This window comes from Alnus glutinosa, chromosome 1 (genome assembly GCF_958979055.1).
Source record: "Alnus glutinosa chromosome 1, dhAlnGlut1.1, whole genome shotgun sequence".
NCBI classification, from domain to species: Eukaryota; Viridiplantae; Streptophyta; class Magnoliopsida; order Fagales; family Betulaceae; genus Alnus; species Alnus glutinosa.
The window spans coordinates 16,313,512-16,328,750 of record NC_084886.1 but is presented as its reverse complement, the minus strand read 5'-3'; the positions used below and the strand labels follow the sequence as shown (position 1 = coordinate 16,328,750).

The window sequence follows — 15,239 nt, the reverse complement described above, 5'->3', positions numbered from 1 at the left end:
AGTAGAAATTTTTTTTGATGTTGGTGTGATACCTATTATATTTCAATCCTATATAATTCTGAACATTCGAAAAGGCAAATGAACAAAAAAAATCTCATAAACATTCAAACGAAGAATTGTTCAATCACAAATTTCACAAACAAAATGGAAACATATTTAGATTTCAACCAAAAATATAAAAATACCAAAGAATCATACTTATATAATTAATTGAGAGAGAGAGCCTACTTGTATCATTAATAGAGAGAGAGAGAGATTAAATAGACCGGTTATATTTAGATTTCAACAAAAAATATAAAAATACCAAAGAGTCATAGTTATATCATTAATTGAGAGAGAGATGGGCTACTTGTATTATTAATAGAGAGAGAGAGAGAGAGAGAGAGAGGGGAGAGATTAAATAGACCGGTTCAATTTTATTTAAAATACCGGCAAAAAATAAGTGAAAATCGTAAAAATCACATAAAAGAAAAATAAATATCCCATAAAACATTTTAATCAATTAATACATAAGACTCTTATTTTTAGTTTAATTCATATAAATTAAAACATGTTAAAATATTTATTCACATAGGTGTAGTTTAGAATGAAAATAAGTATGAAGAAGAAAAATAGCAAGAAGAAAACCACGATTTTGATTATCAAAATATAAAATAGAAAATTAGTATGAATTTTTTTTTATGTTGGTGTGATACCTATTATATTTCAATCCTATATAATTCTGAACATTCGAAAAAGCAATTGAACAAAAAAAATCTAATAAATATTCAAATGAAGAATTGTTCAATCACAAATTTCACAAACAAAATGGAAACATATTTAGATTTCAACCAAAAATATAAAAATACCAAAGAATCATACTTATATCATTAATTGAGAGAGAGAGGATACTTGTATCATTAATAGAGAGAGAGAGAGAGAGAGATTAAATAGACCGGTTATATTTAGATTTCAACAAAAAATATAAGAATACCAAAGAGTCATACTTATATCATTAATTGAGAGAGAGATGGGCTACTTGTATCATTAATAGAGGGAGAGAGAGAGAGAGAGAGAGAGAGAGGGGAGAGATTAAATAGACCAGTTCAATTTTATTTAAAATGCCGGTTCAGTATTTAAATGACCAGTTTAGTCACTAAAAAGTATGGGTTCATGCCACGTGTCACTATTCTATGTCATTCTAAGGAAAAACTCGACTTATATATATATATATATATGATTGAACCGGTCTATTTAATCTCTCCCCTTCTCTCTCTCTCTCTCTATTAATGATACAAGTAGCTCATCCCTCTTTCAATTAATGATATAAGTATGACTCTTTGGTATTTTTATATTTTTTGTTGAAATCTGAATATAACCGGTCTATTTAATCTCTCTCTCTATTAATGATACAAGTAGCATCTCTCTCTCAATTAATGATATAAGTATGATTATTTGGTATTTTTATATTTTTGGTTGAAATCTAAATATGTTTCCATTTTGTTTGTGAAATTTGTGATTGAACAATTCTTCATTTGAATGTTTATGAGATTTTTTTTTGTTCATTTGCTTTTTCGAATGTTCATAATTATATAGGATTGAAATATAATAGGTATCACACCAACATAAAAAAAAATTCCTACTAATTTTCTATTTTATATTTTGATAATCAAAATCGTGGTTTTCTTCTTGCTATTTTTCTTCTTCATACTTATTTTCATTCTAAACTACACCTATGTGAATAAATATTTTAACATGTTTTAATTTATATGAATTAAACTAAAAATAAGGGTCTTATGTATTAATTGATTTAAATGTTTTATGGGATATTTTTTTTTTCTTTTATGTGATTTTTACGATTTTCACTTATTTTTTGTAAGTGTTATTCTGCTTTTGAAAGTCAAAAAATGCAAAATTTTATTTGATTATTGTGCACAAAAGGAATATAAATGCTTTTAAAACACTAAAGAGTTAATTAAACATTAAATTTGAAATGTTTTTTTTTTAACGTTCAAAATTATATTGATTTTATTTTTATTGAAACATATCATATCATATCATATCATATCATATATAAAAGCCGAGTTCTAACTTAGAGTTGGCCTAGAATTAGGACACGTGGCATGAATCTATACTTTTAAATATTGAACCGGCCATTTGAGTAAAAAACTGATAATTTAAGTAAAACTAAACCGGTCTCTGTATTTCAAGTAAAATAAATGGTGTATTTAATATGACTAATTAACTATCTTATATTGAATACAAAATGAATAGAAACGTATTCCTAATCAAATCTCTTCCATTGAATAGAAAATGAATAGAAACGTATTCCTAATCAAATCTCTTCCATTGAATAGAAAATGAATAGAAACATTTAATTTGGTTGTCATTAAATTCTCACTAATTTCTACCTCTCTCTCTTCCTTTAAGTAAAATCTTTTACTCTAACACTGCTTCCTCTCCCACTAAATGTCCGTTACAAACTAAACCTCAAAGAGTCAAATGTCAATTTTTTTTTCTTTGAAAAATGTCAAAAGTCACTCCAATATCTCACGCGTTCTCAAATAAATATATGGAGAAGTAATGGTTTGTGGCTATGCAAAACTGCAATGTTGTTTACATTACCGGAGAGTGGTGCTCAAAGCAAAGAGAGCGAAGTTTTTGCTATTGTTGGAACCTTTTTGTTTGTAATACTGCTATAGCCTTTTTTTTTTAGTTTGTCGAGGTTGTGTTCAATAGAATTGTAAATAATATGTTTGTATTTATTTTATGTGCTTTTGTTTTTCTGATTTGATTTTCTATCCTTATTTTTGCATTGATAATTTATATTATTTTTTTTTTTATTTTTGTTGAAAAAGTAGTTTCTTTTACGCAATATATAAGAATGATGGTCGAATTAAAAAATATCTATCTGACCGTAGTTTCTTCCTATACCTACAAATTTCTTTGGAACTGAAAAAAGTATATAAAAAAATAGTTATTTTCTATTATATTAGTGGTTGTCATTTTTTTTTTTTACTTTATTTTCTATGATTTTGTTCTTTCTTTACATTTTTGTTTTGTCCCTATTTCCTAATTTATATTATTTTTTTGTTCAAATTGCTTTTTTCTTTTTTTCTTTTTCCTTTTTCCTTTTCTAAATTTTACATTGAATTCAAGGAAACCATGGAGAGAGAGAGTTTACATTAATTATTGTTTTGAGTACGAGGTATGAAGATTTTTTAATTTACATTGTTCACTGATTTTTTTTTCCCTGTATAATGCACATTGTTAACGTGCTTAATTGATAGATAATATTGATTTTCAAGATTTCATATGAACCGGAAAAGTATATGGAAACGAAAACTCTAATTTATTCTATAAGTATTTTTTATTTTTCATTTTTTGTCTATATTTTCTATGGTTCTCTTATTTCATTTCCTCTCTTCTTCTTTTTTTCTTTATTTTTTTATGTAATTAATATATTATTTTTCATTCAAATTACTTATTTTATCTTTTGTAAATTTTACACTAAATTCAAGAAAATAATGGTGAGAGAGAGTTTCCTATGGTTGTTTTTTGTACGGGGTATGATGATTTTTTAGCGTATTATGTTTATTGAGTAGTTTTTTTTATTACTTTGTGTAATACAAAAAAGATAACACTATTATATGGACAGAAATTTCCTACAAACCAGTTTGTAGGAAATTTCTTACAATCCACATATAAGATTGACATGTGTCATTTGAAATGTGAGAAGCATATGTTATTTAAATAGCATGTACTTCGTAAATGCTTTTTTAATAGCATTAATAAAAAAACATGTGTTTCTCACATGTTTAAAGGATACATGTCTTTTTTAAATGTGAGTTGTAGAAAATTTCCTATAAACCAGTTTATAAAAAAATTTTGTCCCTATTATATTATATTAGTGTTTTTCAGTTTTTATTTTTTATCTATATTTTCTATGCTTCTCTTCTTCCCTTTTTTTTATTTTTTTTATTTTTTATTATTATTTTATGAAACTGAATTATAAGGAAGAAACCCGCGCATAGCACGGGTTACGAGCTAGTTTTTATAAAAGTCAGGTTTAGGTGTTATTATTGAATAATAATAATAATAATAATAATAATAATAATAATAATATTATGTAAAGAAGTTATATAAATAGAATTAAGATTTGTGGATGACGATGTTAACACTTTATGTGTATATATATGCATTTATTGCAGATAATGAGTTAAGAGACTGCGGATGTAACAGTAAGTATCTCTATACTTACTGAGGACGAAGCTGGTGAATTTTTCCATAATATTGTGTTTACTGCTTTATTTAATTTGTTTGTGCATGTGAATTTACATGTTTTATATTTTAATTAAATTGATTAATAACAAAGCTGGTGAATGCAGCGGGGGGCGAAGGTATTGCCAGCTGGGACCGTAGGTTCCCACAACACGCTAATCCGGACCGTTGGTTCCATCACGAGAGGAGTGCAAAAATTGATAATTAAACTTTAAAACTGTCATGCTATTTCCTTATTTTATTTCATTGTGTTACATTTCATAAATAAATCAGCATTCATTGTATTATTGGAAACAGCGGACTCACTTTGGTATTTTGTACTTTTGTTTCTATATATATGTATATTATGTTGGTGCAGGTTTAATAGACAAAGATTAGAGCTCAAGAGGTCTTAAAGCTAAGGATACATAGTTTGTATTTTGTTTGTAGTCTTCTGTGACAAGATTGCTAATGATTTCCATGTATTCTTTTGTGTTACTATTGACACTTGTTTCCATGTAATTGTTCTAAGTATTTTCTTTATAAATGTTTAGAAGTATTCCAGTTAAAAGCTCTGTTATGTTATTCCAAGCCAATTGGATATATTACATTCCACTGCCAAATTTTAACTCTGATGATGTTGTAGTAATGTCACATGTAAATTGACATTACTCGGTTTGCCAAAGACTTCCAGGGAGTGAATTTTCACTCTCTAGAACTTGCGTCCTGACTCTGTCGTCCTATGCATGTCCGGACATGGCTTCCCAAAACTCGTTTTTACGCTTTTTCTAAGCATTCAAGGTATTTTCTTACAATTTTACTAACTCTAATAATTTATTTAATTTAATTTATATTTTAAATACTCAAATAATGTTTTGGACATTACACACACACAAAGTACATTTTATACATATTTTAATATTACACACACACACATATATATACACACTATAAAGTAGCCCATTCCATGTTTTGAATTAAGTGACATTTCCCCTAGAATGCAATTATAGATATGCATATTTTGCGGAGTATTAAAGAAAACACCCTTATAAACTAACCAATTTAGCAACATTTTAAGAAAACACCAAAATAAAGGAGTCAATTTTGTGGTGTTCTTTGTGAATTGCAGCTATTTGATAAAAAAATAAAAAAAATCGCGACAATTTGTAAAAAAGCTGGTAACAATGACATTTACTACTAAACCCAATTCCTTTTAGAATAATATTAAATGTAAGACTCATATACTTTATTTATCCTCAAATGTAACATGAATTTTAAAATTACAATTGAATCCAAATTAAAAAATAATTCATGTCAAATTCAATAATGAATATAAAAGTCATGTCACGTGGGAATGCAGCTAGAGTGAGATCAAGCTGCAGCCTAATATGCCACGTGATGGGTGCAGAAGTTTGCACTTCTGTGAACTTTTCTAGCCATCCTAGAGGAGGAAGGAGGAAGTAAATAAATTGATTCTGTAATAAAATCCACAATTTTTCAGTCTTGTACAAAAGAAGGCTGCTGGAGAGCTGAAATCACCACTTGAGAATCTCCTTCTAAAGTGAAAGAGGAGAGCTTGAGAGATGCTGACAAAGAGGAAGCAAGAGGAGTTGCTAAGGCCTCACCATAAGTAGGGTCACAAGAGGGGTTGATGACAGAAATAGCTTTGATTACTGTACCAGAAGATCAGTCACGACATACGGCTGGATAAGCTGGATTGAGCTATTTGAGCCCAGCACACCCTCATTTCATTCCATCTAGAAGGGCGGCACAACTGTGGCACACATTCATTCTTCCATGCCCACCTATTTTATATTATCATTAGTTGACTCGATGATCGGCCGGGAAGATAACCATAGCATTTTTCTCTGCTACACGACGTAAGAATTTTGTCCAGATTTTACTCTGTAATAGTGAAGGACTAAAAGTCAATAGGGAGCCGACAATTTTTCCTCGTGTTTGATAAAATCAAATGGGACGTTCGGAAGGGCTTCTAGGTAGTGGGTGCATATCCTTGTCAAGTTGCTTTCTTTACATTTTTGGTCAAATATCTTCTTTTGAATTAGCATAACATAATGAGGCCCATTTGAGCAGAACTTCCACAGTTTCTTCACAAAAGAACCAAAATGGTCGTTACCGGCAGAGATGATGTTCCGGCAACGCTTAAGCCCGACTATGATAGAGCAAGTGAGTTGAAGGCTTTTGATGACACAAAGCTCGGCGTTAAAGGACTAGTGGATGCTGGGGTTATTGAGATCCCTCGTATATTCTATAATACACCGGATGACTTTGACAACGTCTCAGCTTCTGGTGACACCCAGTTTAGTATTCCTGTCATAGATCTCCAAGGCATCGAGAAAGATGTAATAAAACGCAAGAAGATTGTTGAAAGCATTCGTGATGCATCGGAGACGTGGGGTTTCTTTCAGCTGGTCAATCATGGGATCCCTGTGAGTGTTTTGGAGGAGATGAAGGAAGGGGTGCGTAGGTTTCATGAGCAAGATACTCAAGTGAAGAAAGAGTTGTATACGCGTGACCCCAAGAAACCGTGGGTGTATAACAGCAACTTTGATCTGTATAGCGCTCCGGTGACTAATTGGAGGGATACATTTTATTGTCTAATGGCACCTAATCCCCCAAAGGCAGAAGACTTGCCAGCTGCATGCGGGTATGTGATTTGCAATATATAATCCACTGGATTATTGTTAAGATCTAGGCATTTGAATTCAAAAAACGACCTTAGAGATTGTATGGATTTCTGATCATCTCATTTGCTCAACTGAATTATTCACGTACATCTACTACACTAGATTGAGTGAGGAAATAATCCACCCATCATTTTTGAATGAGATGGTGATTGGTTCTTGTTGTGGAAATACGATTGTGATTGGCTGTGGGAGTAAAAAGGATATGGATTGAACTCAAAGTGAGCTCTCCACTCAGGGTAGGAGTCACCGCATACAATCTATTTGTAGAAATTCGTCAATGACCCCTGATATAGAAGGATCACCTGATCCTTTATTCAAACTTAATTAATGACCATCTAAAAATTCTAACATACTAATCCAAACTATCTTATTTTGAATTTCCAAATGATACTGAGCAAAACGAAACAATTCTCAACACAGAACAGCAGTTGGCCTGATCTCTTATCCAATGAAGCAAACCTAATCCTGGTACTTTGGATTAGGCCTTCTTGTCCTTCGGTTCCTATCAGAAGATGTGATCTTCATATTGATTTGAATTCTGATTGATTAAGGGACTTTAGTTTTTAACGGTCAATGGTAGACCATGGCATGAAATGCTTTTTTCACTTTTTAAACAATTTTTCAACTGGTCACTAATAATGATAGTGATGTATACAAATGCTCTGGATGCCGCATGCAGATCATTTTTGTTTGTTTTTTTGGATATCATTAAGTATTAAATGCTCAATTTTGTCAACTCCCAATTACGTTTTTCTTTCATAATGGTAGCTTTTGCACTCTTTTTCATTTTCTATCGAGATTGGAGGATGACCTATAATGATCTGAAGTTATGAACACCTAAAGCGCTTATTAATATATATATCCGCCTGTAGAGATATACTGGAGCAGTACTCAAAGCAAGTGATGAAGTTGGGGATTTTAGTGTTCGGGTTATTATCAGAGGCTCTTGGGCTAAACCCAAACCACCTCAATGACATTGATTGCACTGAGGGTCTTTCGGTTGCATGCCATTACTATCCTGCTTGCCCACGGCCAGAGTTAACAATTGGCACAAGCAAGCATGCAGACGGTCCCTTCCTGACTATTCTTCTACAAGACCATATTGGTGGCCTCCAAGTCCTTCATCAGGACAAGTGGGTCGACATCCCTCCGGTGCCAGGGGCTCTAGTGGTTAACATCGGAGATCTTCTACAGGCAAGTCTTCACATTATTCTTGCATTTGGTTGGGTGTATTGTTTTTGGATCATAGATGTGTCATCTTATTTCATTTAATTTTAGAAATGACACTTCATATTCATCAATAAACTATAATTTTACGTACATACCATTTGGTCCTGCAAATGGTGTAGGTGAGAGACTTCGTACATGTAATAATGATCTCAGCTCACCCAAGTAAAAGACTTCGAACATGTAAATAGCTTCTGTTTCCGATCAAACGTTACATGTTGATGGTGCACGGGCACTCTGAGAGGTCCAATGTATACTTGATCAGAACCTATCAAAACCTACTTCAAGCTATGACACTCAAAAGAAATATTAATTCTTTTTGTTTTAGGATTTCCTTCTGGTTTAGGCGAACTTACGTGGCTACATTAGGCGTGGTGAAAAAAATAAGAACATAATGGGAGAGGGTGGTTTGTTGTTGTTTTAATATGGTAGATTGATCGGATTTATCCTTTGCTCTCTTATTGTTTTGCTTGTGTGTGTGTCTATATATATATTTTACTTGCATTTGTTGAATGTAATTCACATATAAACAGTAGTGTAGCTCAACACCACATTGATTAAGATTAAAAGTCGATTCACTTGCACTTTTGAAGGATCATATTATGTAGAAGCAAATGAAATACATGATACTAACTAACTCGGCTGTGGTCCAGCTAAATTTTATTTGTATTTGTCAATTTTGATGCTCTAAACAAGAATGATCCTTTTTGGCTGCAGCTAATTTACATGTTTTTCCCTTTGGTTTTTCCAGCTTATAACAAACGATAGGTTTAAAAGCGTTGAACACAGAGTATTGGCAAACCAGGTCGGGCCCAGAGTATCTGTGGCGAGCTTCTTTTCCACGGGTTCTCGGCCAACCTCAAAACTTTACGGACCCATCAAGGAGTTATTATCAGAAGATAATCCTCCAAAGTATAGGGAAACCACAGTGAGCGACTATGCCAATTACTTCTTGGAAAAAGGCCTTGATGGGACTTCTCCGCTGCCGCATTTCAGGCTCTAAACTTTGATAACATATATGAATAAATGGTTTCTGAGTTAGATTTCCCATTTTAATTTTCCGTCTAGTTTGTGAGCTAAATAATGTAACGTATTTACTAAACAAGTATACAGTTATAAATATTCTAGCTCCACACTTTGGTGAGCAGTCGTGTGTTGTTATTAATAAAGTATACGAGTCATTACGCCATTGTATCTCTAACAGGTAAACCTATTGTACAACAATTGTAATTGAAGTCCTATATTTTTATCTTATATCTATTCCTTGATTATCTCTTTCATTCTTCCCTTGGTACACACGGTTATATTGTTGATTGCTATCAAATGACTTGTGAATTGTGATCATCTTGTGTCATAATACGCCCCCTCAAGCTCAACGGGAGAGAATTGACTTTGAGATTGTCCCCGAGTATGATGAATTTCAGAACTGGAAGGGGCTTTGTGAAAGTATCTGCAAGTTGATCTTTAGATGAAATAAATTTCACAAGCAATTGTTTGGATGCCACTTTGTCATGCACAAAGTGGAAATCAATTTGTATGTCATTAGTTAGTGCATGAAACATAGGATTTGCAGTCATGTATGTAGCACCTTTGTTATCACACCACAAAGTTGGTGGATGTGAAAGAAAAACCCCAAGGGAAGGACAGAAGCCACGTAACTTCTGCAGTGGCAATGACTAAGGCTCAATACTCAGCCTCAATTCTAGAACACGAGACTGTGGCTTGTTTGTTAGAGCTCCACTTAACTAAATTCGTAGGCGCTCGTTTAAGTGTGCAATTTCTTAAAAATTATTCAAAATTTTGGATAACGAGAAAATTTAGTTTTTAAAAGTATATTTGGATGGTTTAAAAAACTTGAGATAAAATTAAAAAAAAAAAAAATTGATTAAAATCTTAATAGAATTTGAATTCTAAAAAACAGTATGTATTTGAAAAATAGAAATCACCTAAACATGCTCTTAACTTTTTTTCATTCCCCATGTTCTATTTCCAACTGTTGATGGTTTTGAGAGAAAAGCCTTGCCTTAAGTTCTTGAAATTTAGCACTTTAAAGGAGTTTGAAGACACTATAATTACCACAAATCCATTTAGTATCAGCTAAAATTAAAGGAAAAATTTTACTTACTCCTAAACTATTAAGATTGACAATATTTGACATGATTCAAGAACTCGACACGAACTCAAAGTGAAATTAGAGAGCGCTGCAATATGTTTTTTTTCTTGGTTTTGGTAGAGCCAATAGAAGAGGGAAAAGAAAATAGTGGAATGTGAGAGAGAACAAAGAGAAACAAATCCGCCGTTTGTTCCATAAAAGAGAAATTTTTATTCTTTTCTTTTGTTTTTTCATTTGGGAAATAATTTTTATTGTGTGCTAGTGAGATTTGAATTTTTGGGCTTCAAGTATTCTTTTCACTATTTTTGATTCCATCTTTGATAGTAGGTTTTTTTTTTTTTTTGGTGATCATAGAAATATCTCACATTGAGAGAACTACGTAAATCTTGATGTTATTGTTATTGTGTGTGATTGTGTAACAGTACCATTAATGAATAATGGGCTGAGCCTAATTTAATAAAGCCCATATCATGTATTAGTACCTTTAGTGATAATGGACCTGGGCTATGTGTATATAAAGGCCGATAGTTTACTTGTAGAAAGGATCGGATTAGTGATTGGTGAATTGGAGAATTGATGTAATAATGGAAGAAATATTTAGAATTGATGAAACAAAATCTATAAACATGAGAAGCCATACCACCATCAGACTTGAATATCCATGCCTTGTCAATGTTGGATATACTAGTGAACTCTTGAAGTAACTTAGATTGTGAAGCATATTCTTCCTCCATTGTTGCATCTAATCCCAGTGGCATTTCCTTTATTGGGCCAGCTTTAGAATCATCCATGGCTAAAGAGGCTGAAAGTCTTTTACTAAGTATCAAATGGCAAAGAAAATTAATAAGCAGGATAAAAGCAAGAATAATGCGGCAGAAAATGGGGGAAAACAAAAGACCCCAGGACAGGAGAACAACAACAAGAAACAGCAAACTAGGAAAACTATAAGAACATGATAAGGTTCTTAATGTCAACAGAAAGTTGTCGAGCCTATAAGTTCCAAGGAGCAGTACAAGAAAGAACTCAAATAATCTGCGGCGCTTGACTAAATCAAAAGTACCCATTATGTTTGTACCACCCTTCCCGCGTCAATCAATAATGTATTTCGTATGTGTAAAACTAAAAGTCTAAAAGGTATAAGAAATGGAGGTGGAAAATGGAACAAAGTGATGCAGGGTTTCTGTGTTCAAGAATAGAAAACTGAGAATCTTATAGGAATTGAAACATAGAACAACTAAGAACTCATTTCATAGGCTTTTTGATTGAAATGAACTCTATCACACTAGGTCTTTGCTTCAGTGGAATGTAGCACCTTTTTTTAGTAGGTTTGACAAGAACATAGTGCGTATTGGTACAAAATTTAGCACGTTACGCCTTTGTTTCCTCAGAAATCAGAATATCCAAAACTAACACAATGCCGGTTAAGAGAGAAGAGAGAACTCACCTTGAGAGGAGAGACGTTGGTCTTAGAAGAGTGAGACGACGAGATAAGATAGGAGGAGGGAATGGAGCGCGAAGCAAGTTCACGCACCAGTACGAGGAGGTAGTGATGCATTGCAACCTGGCCATACGGAGATACATCTGCTTTTCGTTTTAGGATTGACTCTTTTGACTCTTGAGATGGACATGGTCACCATGCCCCACTTTACTTTTCCTCTCTTGAACCGTCGCTATATAATTTGGCTTTATAGACTGACATTTGATTTTAGGCTTATTAGCCCTCATTTTGTTACGAAAACAATTTAGGGGTGTGTATCGGACATGTCCGTGTCGGAAACATCTTCACTGATTTTTAACCGATATTGTCAGAAAATTCGGGTAATTACCCGACATTTTTCCGTGAAGAACTAGTTTCGAAATTATCAAATAATTCAAAAAAAAATTCAGAAAAGTCGGTTATTGTCTTTTGGAAAATCGGGTAACAAATACATCTCAAATTATTCTCAATAACAGGGATCATATTATACAAGTGTTTTTTGCTTGTGGAATCGGACACAGGGATTCAAAAGTTGAACAACTTGAACTACAAACCTCATATCAGAAGCTCAAATCCGCAAAGATGAAAAAAATAAACAAAAACAAAAGAAAACCCCAATATTTTTTAATGTGTGATCCGAGCGGATTTTAAACCCGAGTTTGTGAACAACCTCTATAAATTTATCTGTAGTATAAATATATAATATGTAACTATATAAGACATATTATACAATATAATATATAACTATAGTCTATTGTTAACTAATTAACAATATGTTATTATATATAACTAGAGAGTAAAAATTATAGTATATGTATAATGTGAGCAAGTAATAAGTCTAATATGCAATATATAGCTAATTAACTATAGTATAAATATAGTATATAACTATTGTTAACCATGTGTAACGTGTCATGTATATGTTTATATAAATAGTTATATACTTATATGCTAACTATTCATATATTTATATTGTTATATGCTATTTATGAACTAACTTGTTAGTACATTAATTATATATATACAGACATTGATACATACATTCATAGTAATATTATTATCAAAGTATTATAGTCAATATGTAATGCTATATTTACTTAGTATAGTTAGCTATTAAGTAACTAACTAACTATGTTATGCTATGCTTATTTGGTATATATATATATTTTAATCAAAGTGACCTATAGGTTATAGTTAACTGCTTAACTATTCTTACATGGTTAATTAGTTACTTAGTAATATTAAGTTTGTATCCAACTTGTCAATAACTTAATATGTTAGTTAATACTAAATTAGTATATATTTATACACACCAATAAACTATGTATACAAGCTAGGCTCGTAAGCTTTAATCGAGTTCGAGTAAGCGAGTCAAGTAGAGCTTTATATGAGCTAGGCTCACAAGCCTTAATCAAGTTTTATCGAACGAGTCAAGTATCTGTCACTTAATTATTGAGCGGGTTTCTACAATTACGAGCGGGTTTCTGCAGTCACAAATCGAGTTTGAATCAAGTTTAAACGAGCAGGTATCGAGTAAGTTGTCGAATGGACTGCTTTATTTACAGCCTTGTGTGTGTGTGTGTGTGTGTGTGTGTGTGTAAATCAACTATTGGATAAGCCAAAAAAAAAAAATATGCAAAATCACTTTTTTCTCTCATGAACTACCACCATTTATAACTTGGCCCCATGAAAAGGCACATGTCACACTAGCCACATTAAACTATCATTTTGTATTAAATTAAAAAAAAAACCCCATATGTCAGGCAAAATCATTAAAAACGTAAAATGACTAAAATAACATAAGTTTCTAAACAAAATTTACATTAAAATACCCTTAAAATTAAACAAATAATAAAAATACACAAGTTCGCGATATTTACAATCGAATTCGGCCTCAATTAAGCATGTAGGGCTATATAACTTTGGTTAAGGTTCTCTTTGCATGTTTAATGATCAAGAACACGTTATTGATGTTATTGATTAAACCTCCATATATTCTCTTTGATTACTAATTATGACAGTGAGTGTGGATTCACAAACTATTCTCAAATCAATAGAATAGGTAGAAGCATAAACTTGAGAAAACCAAATATTCTCTCTTGAATATTTCTCACGATTCTCATATTTTTGTGTCTTTCACAAAAATATTTATGAAACTTGAGTCTCACAATTTTTCAACTTATCAATCGATTAATAATTTATGTTTCACTATGGTCTTTTATTTATAGACTTGGATTTACAATCATAATTGAGATAAGAGATAAACTGGAGTTGTAGTACAATTAAGACTAAAGCCATAGTAGAACTAAGGCTGCTAGTCCTAATCCCTAGGGTGCATGACTAATGGGAGAAAATTACTCCCCTTGCCCCTGCACGATACGGCCATGGGGAGAAATTCTCTATACGCACCATAGCCCACTACTACTCACTTTTAAGCATGTGCTTGAGTTTTATCCCTTAGGTTCAATGCTCATTTAATTCCACTTAAGCCTTTTGGCATAAATTTCGAGAGCGCAAATCTCTTTAATTGCTTAAGCCCTTAGGAATTAAATTTTTAAGCCCAATCATCTCTAAGTAATAAACCGCTTAGGAATTAAATTCCTTTTACCCATGTTTTATCAAATAAAACAATCCAAATAAATAAATGCATAACCGAGAAGCAAATTAAATAGTTCATTTACATTGGTTCAAAGAGGGACCTAAATGAAAAAAAAAATACAATTAGTTTCAATAAACCCGGCTAAAAGTGACCAACGCAAACATTTACGGATGGTGGTCACGCCTTACAATATCCCTAGTTGTGTGGATCATTTGAGGTCAGACAACTAATGTTGGCGGGCTATTGTAACTCCCAAGACATCTTATTGGAATATTTTTCAAATAAATGAAAGAGTGTTACCAACATTCTTTTTTCTTCTTTTTTTTCTATTCAAGATGGGGAAGGGAGGAAAGGGGAGTATTTCCAACATTTGATACCTCATAGAGGTCGCTCAAGAACCCGTACAAAGGCCTTTTCAGCATCTCTTATGGAGAACTTTGCAAATCACGAATTTTAGACCCAGTAAAAATTGCAATATGAGAGAAAATAGGTAGAGCAGCCCATAAAATGGAACAGCTGCAAGACAACTCTTCGGCATGAAGAGGACTGGAAACTAGATAGGATTCAAAGCCTGCACCAATTTTGCTTTCATTGAAGCATTTATTTATTCAGCTGCAAATCACCTAGAAACATTTCCCACGCTACATCATAGCAAATTCTTATACGGTGGACTGAAATGAACACAATTGGAGATGCTAACTATATGAAAAACAATTCATTTCCATGGGACAAACAAATGTCCCATATATGATCATTCAATTTTTTGCCGTGTAGATGCCTAAGTCAAACAATTTTTGCCAGGTCCAAAATTTAGAATTCATGTAAGGGATCTACAAACTTCCTAAAAACAATGGAAGTTTATGAAGCAAACAATGA

The 15,239-nt window shown here is 32.3% G+C and overlaps 1 protein-coding gene across 1 annotated transcript; it reads left to right on the top strand.

The window, feature by feature from the left end:
* The first annotated feature begins 5,976 nt into the window (after positions 1–5,976).
* Positions 5,977–9,428, top strand: LOC133874714 (1-aminocyclopropane-1-carboxylate oxidase homolog 1-like). Its single transcript, XM_062312596.1, has 3 exons — positions 5,977–6,907; positions 7,820–8,141; positions 8,926–9,428. The coding sequence occupies exons 1-3, from the start codon at positions 6,366–6,368 to the stop codon at positions 9,175–9,177; spliced, it is 1,116 nt and encodes a 371-aa protein (XP_062168580.1). The 5' UTR covers positions 5,977–6,365; the 3' UTR covers positions 9,178–9,428.
* Positions 9,429–15,239: the final 5,811 nt, after the last annotated feature.